The 18,562-nt window shown below is 56.5% G+C and overlaps 1 protein-coding gene across 2 annotated transcripts in view; it reads right to left on the reverse strand.

Moving 5' to 3' along the window:
* LOC141165478 (RNA-binding protein FXR2-like) overlaps nt 1-18,219 on the reverse strand; it is a 19,855-nt gene extending 1,636 nt beyond the window's left edge. The window contains exons 1-14 of one of the 2 annotated variants that reach the window (XM_073651080.1): nt 18,066-18,218; nt 6,546-6,598; nt 5,188-5,281; nt 5,048-5,119; nt 4,606-4,745; nt 4,445-4,538; nt 4,011-4,127; nt 3,493-3,663; nt 3,345-3,423; nt 1,323-1,432; nt 1,059-1,145; nt 822-963; nt 659-742; nt 504-577 (exon numbers count right to left, since the gene is read on the reverse strand). In XM_073651080.1, the coding sequence (XP_073507181.1) occupies nt 504-577; nt 659-742; nt 822-963; nt 1,059-1,145; nt 1,323-1,432; nt 3,345-3,423; nt 3,493-3,663; nt 4,011-4,127; nt 4,445-4,538; nt 4,606-4,745; nt 5,048-5,119; nt 5,188-5,281; nt 6,546-6,598; nt 18,066-18,203 (1,455 nt within the window). In that variant the 5' untranslated portion in view covers nt 18,204-18,218. Of the gene's footprint in view, nt 1-503; nt 578-658; nt 743-821; nt 964-1,058; nt 1,433-3,344; nt 3,424-3,492; nt 3,664-4,010; nt 4,128-4,444; nt 4,539-4,605; nt 4,746-5,047; nt 5,120-5,187; nt 5,282-6,545; nt 6,599-18,065 lie in introns of both variants that reach the window. The other variant, XM_073651079.1, reaches the window with a different exon arrangement.
* Between the last annotated feature and the right edge of the window lie 343 nt (nt 18,220-18,562).

Here is an 18,562-nt window from a genome sequence, read left to right on the forward strand (position 1 = left end):
TCCGTGAACAAAGAAACATCAAGATCTCTGGAGATGGACTTGTAACCTGGAGATTGTTGATATTGTTCAACAATGTTGTTTCTCAGGTCCTCAGACAGTTCTCTTCTCCTCTTTCTGTTCTCCATGCTTAGTGTGACACACACAATGCAGAGATTGAGGCAACTTCTCCCCTTTTTATCTGGTTTCAGGTGGGATTTTGATATTGTCCACACCTGTTACAGGTGAATGAGCATCACACGCTGGAAACAAAGTGATTTACCCACAATTTTGGAAAGGTGCCAACAATTTTGTCCAGACCATGTTTGCATGAAATCATCTCCAATTTCCTTTTTTCCTTGTTTTTTTTTTATGTTGTTCCAATGAACAGAAAGGAAATAAACCTGTGTAACAATTTCAAGGGTGCCAACACTTTCGGCCATGACTGTATAAGTTATGGGGTCAGCGATAACAGCGTTACACATGGGGGTCCTAGGAGTTATGGGGTCTGTGTTCCCCGCTCTCACCTTCATGTTGCTTCCTCTCGTGCGTCTTCTCGGTTCCCGCTTTGTTTGGGGGGCTTCTGTTTTGGGCACTTGATCTGCAGCAGAAAAGATCCTTCTATAAATCCTGTTGTCCTCGGACCCCAGTATAGTCCCCCCTCGGGTGTGGACCCTCTCACCTGTATCTTGGGGCTGTGACAGGGTGGGCTGCTCCGAGGTGTCGGGGGGTCGGTGGTTTCTGTGCGGTGTCTTGTACTTGTTATCTGAGGAGAGATCAGCGGCGGTGGTCAGCGCAGCATGTGGTGTGGACAGTGGATGATGGGAGTTGTACGCCGGACTCACCGTTGGGGGCACTGTGCGAGGTGCCGTTCGTCTGTGCTGCCCCTCGGTCCTTGTCACTTCTGGGGGGCATTGTCCTCATCCCCCCTACACTCTTCAGCTGGTCCTCAATATGAAGCCGCTCCATCCGCAGCTGCTCTAGGTCCTGGAATGAGGGGACACAAGGTGAGACAGAACGGGGGCATAAGGGTGCAGGGGGCATATTATTGGAGTCTCCATCTAGGACGGACGGAGACAGACCTGCAGGTACGAGATTTGATACTCGAGCAGCGCCAGCGCGTTACTGATACTGTCCTGTGTACCCACAAATACGAACGGCACCGACCCCTGAAAGAGAAGGAGAGGCGGTGAGCAGCACCTCCGGGGGTCCCGGACCTCACTACTGTACTCATCAGCCCCGGCCCACAGCAGGTGTTCATAGAGAAATGACTGCCTCACCACCAGGGGGCACTGCAGACACCAGCTGAGAAGTGCAGGAGACCCCCCGCAGGAGACCCCCCTTACCTCCTTCTTCTGCTCGTTCTTGTCTCCTTCCGCCTCCACTCGCACCCGAACAATCCCGGATTTATCCACGATCTCCTGGATGACGCAGCCGTTCTTCCCAATCACTTTACCTGCGGGAAGAGGAGCGTCAGCGCTGGAGGAGGAGCGGAGCCGGCCCTCCCAGCCCCCGCCACAGCCAACGTGGACTCGGCCCACCCAGCCCCCGCCACGGCCAACGTGGACACGGCCCACCCAGCCCCCGCCACGGCCAACGTGGACCCGGCCCACCCAGCCCCCGCCACAGCCAACGTGGACTCGGCCCACCCAGCCCCCGCCAGATGTGGACCCGGCCCACCCAGCCCCCACCACGGCCAACGTGGACTCGGCCCACCCAGCCCCCGCCACAGCAGAGGAGGGATGTGGGGGGACGGCTGGAGAAGGAGAGGAGGGCAGACGTGGACCCGCTCCTCCCAGCCCCCGCCACAGCAGAGGAGGGATGTGGGGGGGCGGCTGGAGAAGGAGGGCAGACGAGGACCCGCTCCTCCCAGCCCCCACCACAGCAGAGGAGGGATGTGGGGGGGGGACGGCTGGAGAAGGGGAGAGGAGGGCAGACGTGGACCCGGCCCACCCAGCCCCCGCCACAGCAGAGGAGGGATGTGGGGGGACGGCTGGAGGAGGGGAGAAGAGGGCAGACGTGGACCCGCTCCTCCCAGCCCCCACCACAGCAGAGGAGGGATGTGGGGGGACGGCTGGAGAAGGGGAGAGGAGGGCAGACGTGGACCCGGTCCTCCCAGCCCCCGCCACAGCAGAGGAGGGATGTGGGGGGGGACGCTGGAGAAGGGGAGAGGAGAGTAGACATGGACCCGGCCCACCCAGCCCCCACCACAGCAGAGGAGGGATGTGGGGGGATGGCTGGAGGAGGGGAGAGGAGGGCAGACGTGGACCCGCTCCTCCCAGCCCCCGCCACAGCAGAGGAGGGATGTGGGGGGACGGCTGGAGAAGGAGAGAGGAGGGCAGACGAGGACCCGCTCCTCCCAGCCCCCGCCACAGCAGAGGAGAGATGTGGGGGGACGCTGGAGAAGGAGAGAGGAGGGCAGACGAGGACCCGGTCCACCCAGACCCCGCCACAGCAGAGGAGGGATGTGGGGGGATGGCTGGAGAAGGAGAGAGGAGGGCAGACGTGGACCCGGCCCACCCAGCCCCCACCACAGCAGAGGAGGGATGTGGGGGGATGGCTGGAGGAGGGGAGAGGAGGGCAGACGTGGACCCGCTCCTCCCAGCTCCCACCACAGCAGAGGAGGGATGTGGGGGGACGGCTGGAGGAGGGGAGAGGAGGGCAGACGTGGACCCGCTCCTCCCAGCCCCCACCACAGCAGAGGAGGGATGTGGGGGGACGGCTGGAGAAGGGGAGAGGAGGGCAGACGTGGACCCGGCCCACCCAGCCCCCACCACAGCAGAGGAGGGATGTGGGGGGACGGCTGGAGAAGGGGAGAGGAGGGCAGACGAGGACCCGGTCCACCCAGACCCCGCCACAGCAGAGGAGGGATGTGGGGGGATGGCTGGAGAAGGAGAGAGGAGGGCAGACGTGGACGCGGCCCACCCAGCCCCCACCACAGCAGAGGAGGGATGTGGGGGGATGGCTGGAGGAGGGGAGAGGAGGGCAGACGTGGACCCGCTCCTCCCAGCCCCCACCACAGCAGAGGAGGGATGTGGGGGGGACGGCTGGAGAAGGGGAGAGGAGGGCAGACGTGGACCCGGCCCACCCAGCCCCCACCACAGCAGAGGAGGGATGTGGGGGGATGGCTGGAGGAGGGGAGAGGAGGGCAGACGTGGACCCGCTCCTCCCAGCCCCCACCACAGCAGAGGAGGGATGTGGGGGGACGGCTGGAGGAGGGGAGAGGAGGGCAGACGTGGACCCGGCCCACCCAGCCCCCACCACAGCAGAGGAGGGATGTGGGGGGACGGCTGGAGAAGGGGAGAGGAGGGCAGACGTGGACCCGCTCCTCCCAGCTGGAGAGAGAGCAGCACGGAGCCCTCACTTACCCACTAGAGCGCGAGGGACCTCCATTGAGCCTTCTGTGAACTCCAGGTAGCCCCGGGCCCTGCGCACGGCTTCCTGCGTCTGTGGAGGAGAGGACGGTTATCCGAGCCGGCGGCGGCAGTGACTGGCCGGGAGCCGATCAGCCATTACCTCTCCAAACACCCGGAAGGTGAAGGTCTCCTCGTCCAGCTCCACCGCCGTCACCCCCGGGACCTTCCGCGCCTGCTGGATGTTGATGCCGTGCGCACCAATAGCCAATCCGATGAGATCCTCCCGCACCTGGAACTCCTCCCGGTACGCCACCGCCAGCTGCTTACTGACCTGGAGATGTGGAGAGCGTCAGCAAGCAGGCGACGTCACATTTGCCTGTACACAACGGGCTCGCCCATCGGCCATGACGGTATCTGCCGAGCCGCTCACCCGAAAGAGCGACCGTACTCCCACCAGCCCCATAATGTGCAGATCCGGGTGCAATGCTCTGCAGCACAGTAGGGTGAGGAGAGAGACAGCCGTCAGCTGCAGCGGGAAGAATAGATTGAGAAGTGCAAGGGCGAGTCTGCGTTGCCCCGGAGGGGGCGGGGCCACAGCGCCCTCCAGTCTGCGTCGCCCCGGAGGGGGCGGGGCCACAGCGCCCTCCAGTCTGCGTCGCCCCGGAGGCATCTCCTCACCTCCAGCTGCTTTGTGGCCTCTTCGTTCTGGGCGATCAGCCGTAGTTTGTTGCGGAGGGCACGGACGTGCATGTCACTCAGCAGGGTGGAGCGTTTGATGATGCCCTCGTCTGTGGACTGGGACAGATAACATTGGGTTACCCCCCTGGCAGGCCCGTATTCTCCCCCCCCCTCCCCTTGCCCCCGGCAGGCCCATATCCCCTCCCCCCCCCCCCGGCAGGCTTGTATCCCCCCCCCCCCACTTTCCCCCGGCAGGCCCGTATCCCCTCCCCCCTGGCAGGCTCGTACCCCCCCCCACTTTCCCCCGGCAGGCCCATATCCCCTCCCCCCCTGGCAGGCTCGTACCCCCCCCCCCACTTTCCCCCGGCAGGCCCGTATCCCCCCCCCCAGCCCCGGCAGGCCCGTATCCCCTCCATGTTGTGCCCCCGCCTCACCAGGACGATGAGCTCGCTGCCGCTGCTGTCCAGTGTCACACAGTTGGCGCCGACCACCTTCTTAAACTCCTTGTGGGCGTCTGGGCTGGCAGCTCTACAGGGAGGAGCAATGGTCAGAGCGGGCAGAGCGAGGCTGGGGCTGAGCGCACGCGAGTACTCACATGGTGCGCACGTCCTCGGGGAGGGCCAGGCTGTATCTGTAGAAGCTGGCGGCCGGGCTCGGGTTGGGCACTCGCAGGCGTTCCCGGCTGACGATCTCGTTATACGGAGAGTCGTACACGTAGTATTCTACCACATAAAACTGAGGGAGAGTAAGAGGGGCGCGGGGGCACAGACAGACAGGCAGAGAGGGGCGCGGGGGCACAGACAGACAGAGAGGGGCGCGGGGGCACAGACAGACAGAGAGGGGCGTGGGGGCACAGACAGACAGAGAGGGGCGCGGGGGCACAGACAGACAGAGAGGGGCGCGGGGGCACAGACAGACAGAGAGGGGCGCGGGGGCACAGACAGACAGAGAGGGGCGCGGGGGCACAGACAGACAGAGAGGGGCGCGGGGGCACAGACAGACAGAGAGGGGCGCGGGGGCATTTCTCATATACTCACATCTCCCTTCACCATCCGCACGTGGGCCGGCCACCAGCCCGAGCTCTCCTGGTCACTGGCGCGGGACTGCACCTGTAATAAGGGGCCATCAGCAGATCGTACACCCATCCCCCACCATCACCCTGCGACCGGTGACGCACCTCCACCTGGTCACCCTCATTTATATCAGCCGAGGAGGAGTCCGGGGCCGGCAGCCTGACGTCACAGAAGGGCACACGTCTCTCCGGCATGGCGCTGCCAGGGCAAGAAGGTCGAGAGATTACCACAAGACAAGGGCAGACAGGGACCGGGGAAGGGAACGGAGGGTGCGCCACATTACCAACCGGGGGGGAGTTGAGAGTGCCAGATTATACGGGGAGGGGTGCCGGATTATTGACTGGGGGCCGTGACGATAAACTCTTAAGCCACACGTTTAGATTTGTTAAGTCTAGAGAAGTGCACTATTATGTTGTCTTGTACATGTCTGTGTATTTCTAAAGGTCAGACCAGTATCTGTCTAACCCTGATTGCGTCTCCTCTTGGGGTTGGAAATAAGCCAGACGAATGTTGATTTAAAGAGCCCACTGTATACCAACTATGTAAATAGATGATAGGTGAGCCGGGCACCTTTACCTCTGACATGTGATATGCACACTTAGCTCTGGGGGAGGAGGGTTAGAGCAATTCTGCCATTCAGGGGGCTGAGCCCAGGGAAGAGAAGGGACAGGTGTTTCTGAGACAGAGGGAGTCTTAGGACAAAGATTCAGACAGACTTTGGAGGGAGAATGAGAGACATCCTCCAGGACAGCAGATAGATAGCATGGCGGCTCCATCCAAAGAGACACAGATTTGGATTCTACATCATTCCAGCCTAAGGGTATACGGCCCTGACTGGAAAGATACGGATCTGCTCTATTGACCATCAGAGAGACCATGGATACATTTGGAGAGACCAGGTTGAGACGATGAAGTCACCTGGCCCCATGGATATGTTGTTTGGGGTTGCCAGGAGGGACCCTCCGGTCATCTGATCCCATGAAAACTCTCGGAGAGGCCAAGGTGGGACCCTCGAATCTCCTAGCTTCCTAAGCTAGCCGCTACCTCCTCTCTGTGGGGGCCCACCAGAAGCAGGGGGCCACTGGTTATGGTAGTCGGCCCTGGGAGTCTCCAATGTCGCAGCTGTTCTATCCCAGGCGGGCGGAGATGAAGGGTGAGACTGTGTAATGTTGCGCCATCTTGGCCATTAGCTGGGACTGTTCTGTGTTTATTGTCCGCCTTGTGGCACAATACAGTATTGCCGCACTGCTTTACCACCACTCTGTGTTGTCCGAGTAGCGTTAAGACCCACGGAAGACCCCGGGTCTTCACAGGGGCCATATACGAGGGGGTGCCAGATTACTGACCCCCCTTAGGCACACAGGTCTGAAGATCCCACAGCTGTGGACGTGACCCCCCGGCAGCACACGCTGTCTCCTGGAGGGGGCGCTCTTCTCCGTGTCGCGGGCTGTCAAGTACTCACTTGTTGGGGAACACAGCGGTGACCGTCTCCTCCTGGACGTCCTGGACATATCCCTGCAGAAGGAAGGAGCGTGAGCAGCCGGACCCCCACATCACCCCGGACCCCGACATACTGATACTGGGGGACACAATTCACTGTACTAGGATAGGGGGTGCAGGCACTGATACTGGGGGACACAATTCACTGTACTAGGATAGGGGGTGCAGGCACTGATACTGGGGGACACAACTCACTGTACTAGGATAGGGGGTGCAGGCACTGATACTGGGGGACACAATTCACTGTACTAGGATAGGGGGTGCAGGCACTGATACTGGGGGACACAACTCACTGTACTAGGATAGGGGTGCAGGCACTGATAGGGGGACACAATTCACTACTAGGATAGGGAGACACAGAGGAGAGGGGGTGCAGGCACTGATACTGGGGGACACAATTCACTGTACTAGGATAGGGGGTGCAGGCACTGATACTGGGGGACACAATTCACTGTACTAGGATAGGGGGTGCAGGCACTGATACTGGGGGACACAACTCACTGTACTAGGATAGGGGGTGCAGGCACTGATACTGGGGGACACAACTCACTGTACTAGGATAGGGGGTGCAGGCACTGATACTGGGGGACACAATTCACTGTACTAGGATAGGGGGTGCAGGCACTGATACTGGGGGACACAACTCACTGTACTAGGATAGGGGTGCAGGCACTGATAGGGGGACACAATTCACTACTAGGATAGGGAGACACAGAGGAGAGGGGGTGCAGGCACTGATACTGGGGGACACAATTCACTGTACTAGGATAGGGAGACACAGAGGAGAAGGGGTGCAGGCACTGATACTGGGGGACACAATTCACTGTACTAGGATGGGAGAGACACTGAGGACAGAGGGTGCAGACACTGATACTGGGGGACAATTCACAGTATTAGGCTAGGGAGACACTGAGGAGAGGGGGTGCAGGCACTGATACTCGGGGACACAATTCACTGTACTAGGATAGGGAGACACTGAGGAGAGGGGGTGCAGGCACTGATACTGGGGGACACAATTCACTGTACTAGGATAGGGAGACACAGAGGAGAGGGGGTGCAGGCACTGATACTGGGGGACACAATTCACTGTACTAGGATGGGAGAGACACTGAGGACAGAGGGTGCAGACACTGATACTGGGGGACAATTCACAGTACTAGGCTAGGGAGACACTGAGGAGAGGGGGTGCAGGCACTGATACTGGGGGACACAATTCACTGTACTAGGATAGGGAGACACTGAGGATAGGGGGTGCAGGCACTGATACTGGGGGAGACAATTCACTGTACTAGGATAGGGGTGCAGGCACTGATACTGGGGGACACAATTCACTGTACTAGGATAGGGAGACACTGAGGAGAGGGGGTGCAGGCACTGATACTGGGGGACACAATTCACTGTACTAGGATAGGGAGACACTGAGGAGAGGGGGTGCAGGCACTGATACTGGGGGACACAATTCACTGTACTAGGATAGGGAGACACTGAGGAGAGGGGGTGCAGGCACTGATACTGGGGGACACAATTCACTGTACTAGGATAGGGAGACACTGAGGAGAGGGGGTGCAGGCACTGATACTGGGGGACACAATTCACTGTACTAGGATAGGGAGACACTGAGGAGAGGGGGTGCAGGCACTGATACTGGGGGACACAATTCACAGTACTAGGATAGGGAGACACTAAGGAGAAGGGGTGCAGGCACTGATACTAGGGGACACAATTCACTGTACTAGGATAGGGAGACACTGAGAAGGGGTTCAGGCACTGATACTGGGGGACAATTCACTGTACTAGGATAGGGAAACTCTGAGGAGAGGGGGTGCAGGCACTGATACTGGGGGACACAATTTACTGTACTAGGATAAGGAGACACTGAGGAGAAGGGGTGCAGGCACTGATACTCGGGGACACAATTCACTGTACTAGGATAGGGAGACACTGAGGAGAGGGGGTTAAGGCACTGATACTAGGGGACACAATTCACTGTACTAGGATAGGGGAGACACTGAGGAGAGGAAGTGCAGGCACTGATACTGGGGGACACAATTCACTGTACTAGGATAGGGAGACACTGAGGAGAGGGGGTTCAGGCACTGATACTGGGGGACAATTCACTGTACTAGGATAGGGAGACACTGAGGAGAGGGGGTGCAGGCACCGATACTAGGGGACACAATTCACTGTACTAGGATAGGGGTGCAGGCACTGATACTCGGGGACACAATTCACTGTACTAGGATAGGGAGACACTGAGGAGAGGGGGTGCAGGCACTGATACTGGGGGACACAATTCACAGTACTAGGATAGGGAGACACTGAGGAGAGGGGGTGCAGGCACTGATACTGGGGGACACAATTCACAGTACTAGGATAGGGAGACACTGAGGAGAGGGGGTGCAGGCACTGATACTGGGGGACACAATTCACTGTACTAGGATAGGGAGACACTGAGGAGAGGGGGTGCAGGCACTGATACTGGGGGACACAATTCACTGTACTAGGATAGGGAGACACTGAGGAGAGGGGGTGCAGGCACTGATACTGGGGGACACAATTCACTGTGTACTAGGATAGGGAGACACTGAGAAGAGGGGGTGCCGGCACTGATACTGGGGGACACAATTTACTGTACTAGGATAGGGAGACACTGAGAAGAGGGGGTGCCGGCACTGATACTGGGGGACACAATTCACTGTACTAGGATGGGAGAGACACTGAGGACAGAGGGTGCAGACACTGATACTGGGGGACAATTCACAGTATTAGGCTAGGGAGACACTGAGGAGAGGGGGTGCAGGCAGTGATACTCGGGGACACAATTCACTGTACTAGGATAGGGAGACACTGAGGAGAGGGGGTGCAGGCACTGATACTGGGGGGACAATTCACTGTACTAGGATAGGGGGTGCAGGCACTGATACTGGGGGACACAATTCACTGTACTAGGATAGGGGTGCAGGCACTGATACTGGGGGACACAATTCACTGTACTAGGATAGGGAGACACTGAGGAGAAGGGGTGCAGGCACTGATACTGGGGGACACAATTCACTGTACTAGGATGGGAGAGACACTGAGGAGAGGGGGTGCAGACACTGATACTGGGGGACAATTCACTGTACTAGGCTAGGGAGACACTGAGGAGAGGGGGTGCAGGCACTGATACTGGGGGACACAATTCACTGTACTAGGATAGGGAGACACTGAGGAGAGGGGGTTCAGGCACTGATACTGGGGGACACAATTCACTGTACTAGGATAGGGAGACACTGAGGAGAGGGGGTGCAGGCACTGATACTCGGGGACACAATTCACTGTACTAGGATAGGGAGACACTGAGGAGAGGGGGTGCAGGCACTGATACTGGGGACACAATTCACAGTACTAGGAAAGGGAGACACTGAGGAGAAGGGGTGCAGGCACTGATACTAGGGGACACAATTCACTGTACTAGGACAGGGAGACACTGAGAAGGGGTGCAGGCACTGATACTGGGGGACAATTCACTGTACTAGGATAGGGAGACACTGAGAAGGGGTGCAGGCACTGATACTGGGGGACAATTCACTGTACTAGGATAGGGAGACACTGAGGAGAGGGGGTGCAGGCACTGATACTGGGGGACAATTTACTGTACTAGGATAAGGAGACACTGAGGAGAGGGGGTGCAGGCACTGATACTCGGGGACACAATTCACTGTACTAGGATAGGGGTGCAGGCACTGATACTCGGGGACACAATTCACTGTACTAGGATAGGGAGACACTGATACTCGGGGACACAATTCACTGTACTAGGATAGGGAGACACTGAGGAGAGGGGGTGCAGGCACTGATACTGGGGGACACAATTCACAGTACTAGGATAGGGAGACACTGAGGAGAGGGGGTGCAGGCACTGATACTGGGGGACACAATTCACTGTACTAGGATAGGGAGACACTGAAGAGAGGGGGTGCAGGCACTGATACTGGGGGACACAATTCACTGTGTACTAGGATAGGGAGACACTGAGGAGAGGGAGTGCAGGCACTGATACTGGGGGACACAATTCACTGTGTACTAGGATAGGGAGACACTGAGGAGAGGGGGTGCAGGCACTGATACTGGGGGACACAATTTACTGTACTAGGATAGGGAGACACTGAGAAGAGGGGGTGCCGGCACTGATACTGGGGGACACAATTCACTGTGTACTAGGATAGGGAGACACTGAGAAGAGGGGGTGCCGGCACTGATACTGGGGGACACAATTCACTGTGTACTAGGATAGGGAGACACTGAGAAGAGGGGGTGCAGGGACTGATACTAGGGGACACAATTCACTGTACTAGGATAGGGAGACACTGAGGAGAGGGGGTGCAGGCACTGATACTGGGGGACACAATTCACTGTACTAGGATAGTGAGACACTGAGGAGAGGGGGGGTGCAGGCACTGATACTAGGGGGACACAATTCACTGTACTAGGATAGGGGAGACACTGAGGAGAGGAAGTGCAGGCACTAATACTAGGGGACACAATTCACTGTACTAGGATAGGGGAGACACTGAGGAGAGGGGGTGCAGGCACTGATACTAGGGGACACAATTCACTGTACTAGGATAGGGGAGACACTGAGGAGAGGAAGTGCAGGCACTGATACTAGGGGACACAATTCACTGTACTAGGATAGGGGAGACACTGAGGAGAGGAAGTGCAGGCACTGATACTAGGGGACACAATTCACTGTACTAGGATAGGGAGACACTGAGGAGAGGGGGTGCAGGCACTGATACTAGGGGACACAATTCACTGTACTAGGATAGGGAGACTGAGGAGAGGGGGTGCAGGCACTAATACTAGGGGACACAATTCACTGTACTAGGATAGGGGAGACACTGAGGAGAGGAGGTGCAGGCACTGATACTAGGGGACACAATTCACTGTGCTAGGATAGGGAGACACTGAGGAGAGGGGGTGCAGGCACTGATACTAGGGGACACAATTCACTGTACTAGGATAGGGGGACTGAGGAGAGGGGGTGCAGGCACTAATACTAGGGGACACAATTCACTGTACTAGGATAGGGGAGACACTGAGGAGAGGGGGTTCAGGCACTGATACTGGGGGACAATTCACTGTACTAGGATAGGGAGACACTGAGGAGAGGGGGTGCAGGCACTGATACTAGGGGACACAATTCACTGTACTAGGATAGGGGTGCAGGCACTGATACTCGGGGACACAATTCACTGTACTAGGATAGGGAGACACTGAGGAGAGGGGGTGCAGGCACTGATACTGGGGGACACAATTCACAGTACTAGGATAGGGAGACACTGAGGAGAGGGGGTGCAGGCACTGATACTGGGGGACACAATTCACTGTACTAGGATAGGGAGACACTGAGGAGAGGGGGTGCAGACACTGATACTGGGGGACACAATTCACTGTACTAGGATAGGGAGACACTGAGGAGAGGGGGTGCAGGCACTGATATTGGGGGACACAATTCACTGTGTACTAGGATAGGGAGACACTGAGAAGAGGGGGTGCCGGCACTGATACTGGGGGACACAATTTACTGTACTAGGATAGGGAGACACTGAGAAGAGGGGGTGCCGGCACTGATACTGGGGGACACAATTCACTGTACTAGGATGGGAGAGACACTGAGGACAGAGGGTGCAGACACTGATACTGGGGGACAATTCACAGTATTAGGCTAGGGAGACACTGAGGAGAGGGGGTGCAGGCACTGATACTGGGGGACACAATTCACTGTACTAGGATAGGGAGACACTGAGGAGAGGGGGTGCAGGCACTGATACTGGGGGGACAATTCACTGTACTAGGATAGGGGGTCCAGGCACTGATACTGGGGGACACAATTCACTGTACTAGGATAGGGGTGCAGGCACTGATACTGGGGGACACAATTCACTGTACTAGGATAGGGAGACACTGAGGAGAGGGGGTGCAGACACTGATACTGGGGGGACAATTCACTGTACTAGGATAGGGAGACACTGAGGAGAGGGGGTGCAGGCACTGATACTGGGGGACACAATTCACTGTACTAGGATAGGGAGACACTGAGGAGAGGGGGTGCAGGCACTGATACTGGGGGGACAATTCACTGTACTAGGATAGGGGGTGCAGGCACTGATACTGGGGGACACAATTCACTGTACTAGGATAGGGGTGCAGGCACTGATACTGGGGGACACAATTCACTGTACTAGGATAGGGAGACACTGAGGAGAGGGGGTGCAGACACTGATACTGGGGGGACAATTCACTGTACTAGGATAGGGAGACACTGAGGAGAGGGGGTGCAGGCACTGATACTGGGGGACACAATTCACTGTACTAGGATGGGAGAGACACTGAGGACAGAGGGTGCAGACACTGATACTGGGGGACAATTCACTGTACTAGGCTAGGGAGACACTGAGGAGAGGGGGTGTAGGCACTGATACTGGGGGACAATTCACTGTACTAGGATAGGGAGACTGAGGAGAGGGGGTGCAGGCACGGATACTCGGGGACACAATTCACTGTACTAGGATAGGGAGACACTGAGGAGAGGGGGTGCAGGCACTGATACTCGGGGACACAATTCACTGTACTAGGATAGGGAGACACTGAGGAGAGGGGGTGCAGGCACTGATACTGGGGACACAATTCACAGTACTAGGATAGGGAGACACTGAGGAGAAGGGGTGCAGGCACTGATACTAGGGGACAAAATTCACTGTACTAGGATAGGGAGACACTGAGAAGGGGTGCAGGCACTGATACTGGGGGACAATTCACTGTACTAGGATAGGGAGACACTGAGGAGAGGGGGTGCAGGCACTGATACTGGGGGACACAATTCACTGTACTAGGATAGGGAGACACTGAGGAGAGGGGGTGCAGGCACTGATACTGGGGGACACAATTCACTGTACTAGGATAGGGAGACACTGAGGAGAGGGGGTGCAGGCACTGATACTGGGGGACACAATTCACAGTACTAGGATAGGGAGACACTGAGGAGAAGGGGTGCAGGCACTGATACTAGGGGACACAATTCACTGTACTAGGATAGGGAGACACTGAGGAGAAGGGGTGCAGGCACTGATACTGGGGGACAATTCACTGTACTAGGATAGGGAAACTCTGAGGAGAGGGGGTGCAGGCACTGATACTGGGGGACACAATTTACTGTACTAGGATAAGGAGACACTGAGGAGAAGGGGTGCAGGCACTGATACTCGGGGACACAATTCACTGTACTAGGATAGGGAGACACTGAGGAGAGGGGGTGCAGGCACTGATACTGGGGGACACAATTCACTGTACTAGGATAGGGGAGACACTGAGGAGAGGAAGTGCAGGCACTGATACTGGGGGGACAAATCACTGTACTAGGATAGGGAGACACTGAGGAGAGGGGGTGCAGGCACTGATACTGGGGGACAATTTACTGTACTAGGATAAGGAGACACTGAGGAGAGGGGGTGCAGGCACTGATACTCGGGGACACAATTCACTGTACTAGGATAGGGGTGCAGGCACTGATACTCGGGGAAACAATTCACTGTACTAGGATAGGGAGACACTGAGGAGAGGGGGTGCAGGCACTGATACTGGGGGACACAATTTACTGTACTAGGATAAGGAGACACTGAGGAGAAGGGGTGCAGGCACTGATACTCGGGGACACAATTCACTGTGTACTAGGATAGGGAGACACTGAGAAGAGGGGGTGCCGGCACTGATACTGGGGGACACAATTCACTGTGTACTAGGATAGGGAGACACTGAGAAGAGGGGGTGCCGACACTGATACTGGGGGACACAATTCACTGTACTAGGATAGGGAGACTCTGAGGAGAGGGGGTGCAGGGACTGATACTAGGGGACACAATTCACTGTACTAGGATAGGGAGACACTGAGGAGAGGGGGTGCAGGCACTGATACTGGGGGACACAATTCACTGTACTAGGATAGTGAGACACTGAGGAGAGGGGGGGGTGCAGGCACTGATACTAGGGGGACACAATTCACTATACTAGGATAGGGGAGACACTGAGGAGAGGAAGTGCAGGCACTAATACTAGGGGACACAATTCACTGTACTAGGATAGGGGAGACACTGAGGAGAGGGGGTGCAGGCACTGATACTAGGGGACACAATTCACTGTACTAGGATAGGGGAGACACTGAGGAGAGGAAGTGCAGGCACTGATACTAGGGGACAATTCACTGTACTAGGATAGGGGAGACACTGAGGAGAGGAAGTGCAGGCACTGATACTAGGGGACACAATTCACTGTACTAGGATAGGGAGACACTGAGGAGAGGGGGTGCAGGCACTGATACTAGGGGACACAATTCACTGTACTAGGATAGGGAGACTGAGGAGAGGGGGTGCAGGCACTAATACTAGGGGACACAATTCACTGTACTAGGATAGGGGAGACACTGAGGAGAGGGGGTGCAGGCACTGATACTAGGGGACACAATTCACTGTGCTAGGATAGGGAGACACTGAGGAGAGGGGGTGCAGGCACTGATACTAGGGGACACAATTCACTGTACTAGGATAGGGAGACTGAGGAGAGGGGGTGCAGGCACTGATACTAGGGGACACAATTCACTGTACTAGGATAGGGGAGACACTGAGGAGAGGGGGTGCAGGCACTGATACTAGGGGACACAATTCACTGTACTAGGATAGGGGAGACACTGAGGAGAGGGGGTGAAGGCACTGATACTAGGGGACACAATTCACTGTACTAGGATAGGGGAGACACTGAGGAGAGGGGGTGAAGGCACTGATACTAGGGGACACAATTCACTTTACTAGGATAGGGGGACTGAGGAGAGGGGGTGCAGGCACTAATACTAGGGGACACAATTCACTGTACTAGGATAGGGGAGACACTGAGGAGAGGGGGTGCAGGCACTGATACTAGGGGACACAATTCACTGTACTAGGATAGGGAGACACTGAGGAGAGGGGGTGCAGGCACTGATACTAGGGGACACAATTCACTGTACTAGGATAGGGAGACTGAGGAGAGGGGGTGCAGGCACTGATACTAGGGGACACAATTCACTGTACTAGGATAGGGAGACTGAGGAGAGGGGGTGCAGGCACTAATACTAGGGGACACAATTCACTGTACTAGGATAGGGGAGACACTGAGGAGAGGGGGTGCAGGCACTGATACTAGGGGACACAATTCACTGTACTAGGATAGGGGAGACACTGAGGAGAGGAAGTGCAGGCACTGATACTAGGGGACACAATTCACTGTACTAGGATAGGGGAGACACTGAGGAGAGGGGGTGAAGGCACTGATACTAGGGGACACAATTCACTGTACTAGGATAGGGAGACACTGAGGAGAGGGGGTGAAGGCACTGATACTAGGGGACACAATTCACTGTACTAGGATAGGGGGACTGAGGAGAGGGGGTGCAGGCACTAATACTAGGGGACACAATTCACTGTACTAGGATAGGGGAGACACTGAGGAGAGGGGGTGCCAGCACTGATACAGGGGGACAATTCACTGTACTAGGATAGGGAGACTGAGGAGAGGGGGTGCCGGCACTGATACTAGTGGGACACAATTCACTGTACTAGGATAGGGGAGACACTGAGGAGAGGGGGTGCCAGCACTGATACAGGGGGACAATTCACTGTACTAGGATAGGGAGCCACTGAGGAGAGGGGGTGCAGGCACTGATACTAGGGGACACAATTCACTGTACTAGGATAGGGAGCCACTGAGGAGAGGGGGTGCAGGCACTGATACTGGGGACACAATTCACTGTACTAGGATAGGGAGACACTGAGGAGAGGGGGTGCAGGCACTGATACTGGGGGGACAATTCACTGTACTAGGATAGGGAGCCACTGAGGAGAGGGGGTGCAGACACTGATACTGGGGACACAATTCACTGTACTAGGATAGGGGAGACACTGAGGAGAGGGGGTGCAGGCACTGATACTAGGGGACACAATTCACTGTACTAGGATAGGGAGACTGAGGAGAGGGGGTGCCGGCACTAATACTAGGGGACACAATTCACTGTACTAGGATAGGGAGACACTGAGGAGAGGGGGTGCAGGCACTAATACTAGGGGACACAATTCACTGTACTAGGATAGGGAGACTGAGGAGAGGGGGTGCCGGCACTGATACTAGGGGGACACAATTCACTGTACTAGGATAGGGGAGACACTGAGGAGAGGGGGTGCCAGCAATGATACAGGGGGACAATTCACTGTACTAGGATAGGGAGCCACTGAGGAGAGGGGGTGCAGGCACTGATACTAGGGGAGACAATTCACTGTACTAGGATAGGGAGCCACTGAGGAGAGGGGGTGCAGGCACTGATACTAGGGGGACACAATTCACTGTACTAGGATAGGGGAGACACTGAGGAGAGGGGGTGCCAGCACTGATACAGGGGGACAATTCACTGTACTAGGATAGGGAGCCACTGAGGAGAGGGGGTGCAGGCACTGATACTAGGGGACACAATTCACTGTACTAGGATAGGGAGACACTGAGGAGAGGGGGTGCAGACACTGATACTGGGGACACAATTCACTGTACTAGGATAGGGAGACACTGAGGAGAGGGGGTGCAGGCACTGATACTAGGGGGACACAATTCACTGTACTAGGATAGGGGAGACACTGAGGAGAGGGGGTGCCAGCACTGATACAGGGGGACAATTCACTGTACTAGGATAGGGAGCCACTGAGGAGAGGGGGTGCAGGCACTGATACTAGGGGACACAATTCACTGTACTAGGATAGGGAGACACTGAGGAGAGGGGGTGCAGACACTGATACTGGGGACACAATTCACTGTACTAGGATAGGGAGACACTGAGGAGAGGGGGTGCAGACACTGATACTGGGGACACAGTTCACTGTACTAGGATAGGGAGACACTGAGGAGAGGGGGTGCAGACACTGATACTGGGGACACAATTCACTGTACTAGGATAGGGAGACACTGAGGAGAGGGGGTGCAGGCACTGATACTGGGGGGACAATTCACTGTACTAGGATAGGGAGACACAGAGGAGAGGGGGTGCAGGCACTGATACTCGGGGACACAATTCACTGTACTAGGATAGGGGAGACACTGAGGAGAGGGGGTGCAGGCACTGATACTGGGGGGACAATTCACTGTACTAGGATAGGGAGACACAGAGGAGAGGGGGTGCAGGCACTGATACTGGGGGGACAATTCACTGTACTAGGATAGGGGAGACACTGAGGAGAGGGGGTGCAGGCACTGATACTAGGGGACACAATTCACTGTACTAGGATAGGGAGACACTGAGGAGAGGGGGTGCAGGCACTGATACTGGGGGACAATTCACTGCTCTGGGATAGCAGCACAATCCGAGGTGGCAGATTCAGGTCCGGGGGTGATTGCTGGGGGGCACAGTCCGGGCAGGCAGACCACTCACGCTGTAGAAGGCTCCTCCGGGGCCCCGCACTTCCACTTCGATCCCGTCCATGCTTCCCACAGCTCCAAGCTTCATGTGAGGACGCAGATTCTTCCTGCGCAGGATTGGTGCGCACAGTGGGCCCGAGTCTCCGCTCATTGGCTGGAAGTTGGGAGTCTTCAGTGCTGATTGGACGCTACATCCATTCTTTTACTAATCAAGCTATGGTATCCTTATTAGGGTGTGACATGTACAGCAGCGGCCGCTGATTGGCTGAAGGAAGTTTTTAGGCGTACGTTATTGGACCACATTACGCATGCGTATATCTATGAGAGAGGCGGTGTTCCCGATCACATGGGCGGAGTTTATGGAACTAAATCAGCTGATTGGCTTAAAACTGTTGTTATGGAAACCGAAACATATAAGGAAAAGATACGAAAATAGAAGCATGTCTGCGTGCGGATTGGCCTAAACAGTACGAGGGGCGGACACCTAATGATAAGACCCGCCCACACTTT

This window comes from Phyllobates terribilis, unplaced genomic scaffold, assembly GCF_046119375.1.
Source record: "Phyllobates terribilis strain yellow unplaced genomic scaffold, ASM4611937v1 Scaffold_11__3_contigs__length_659146591, whole genome shotgun sequence".
NCBI lineage: Eukaryota > Metazoa > Chordata > Amphibia > Anura > Dendrobatidae > Phyllobates > Phyllobates terribilis.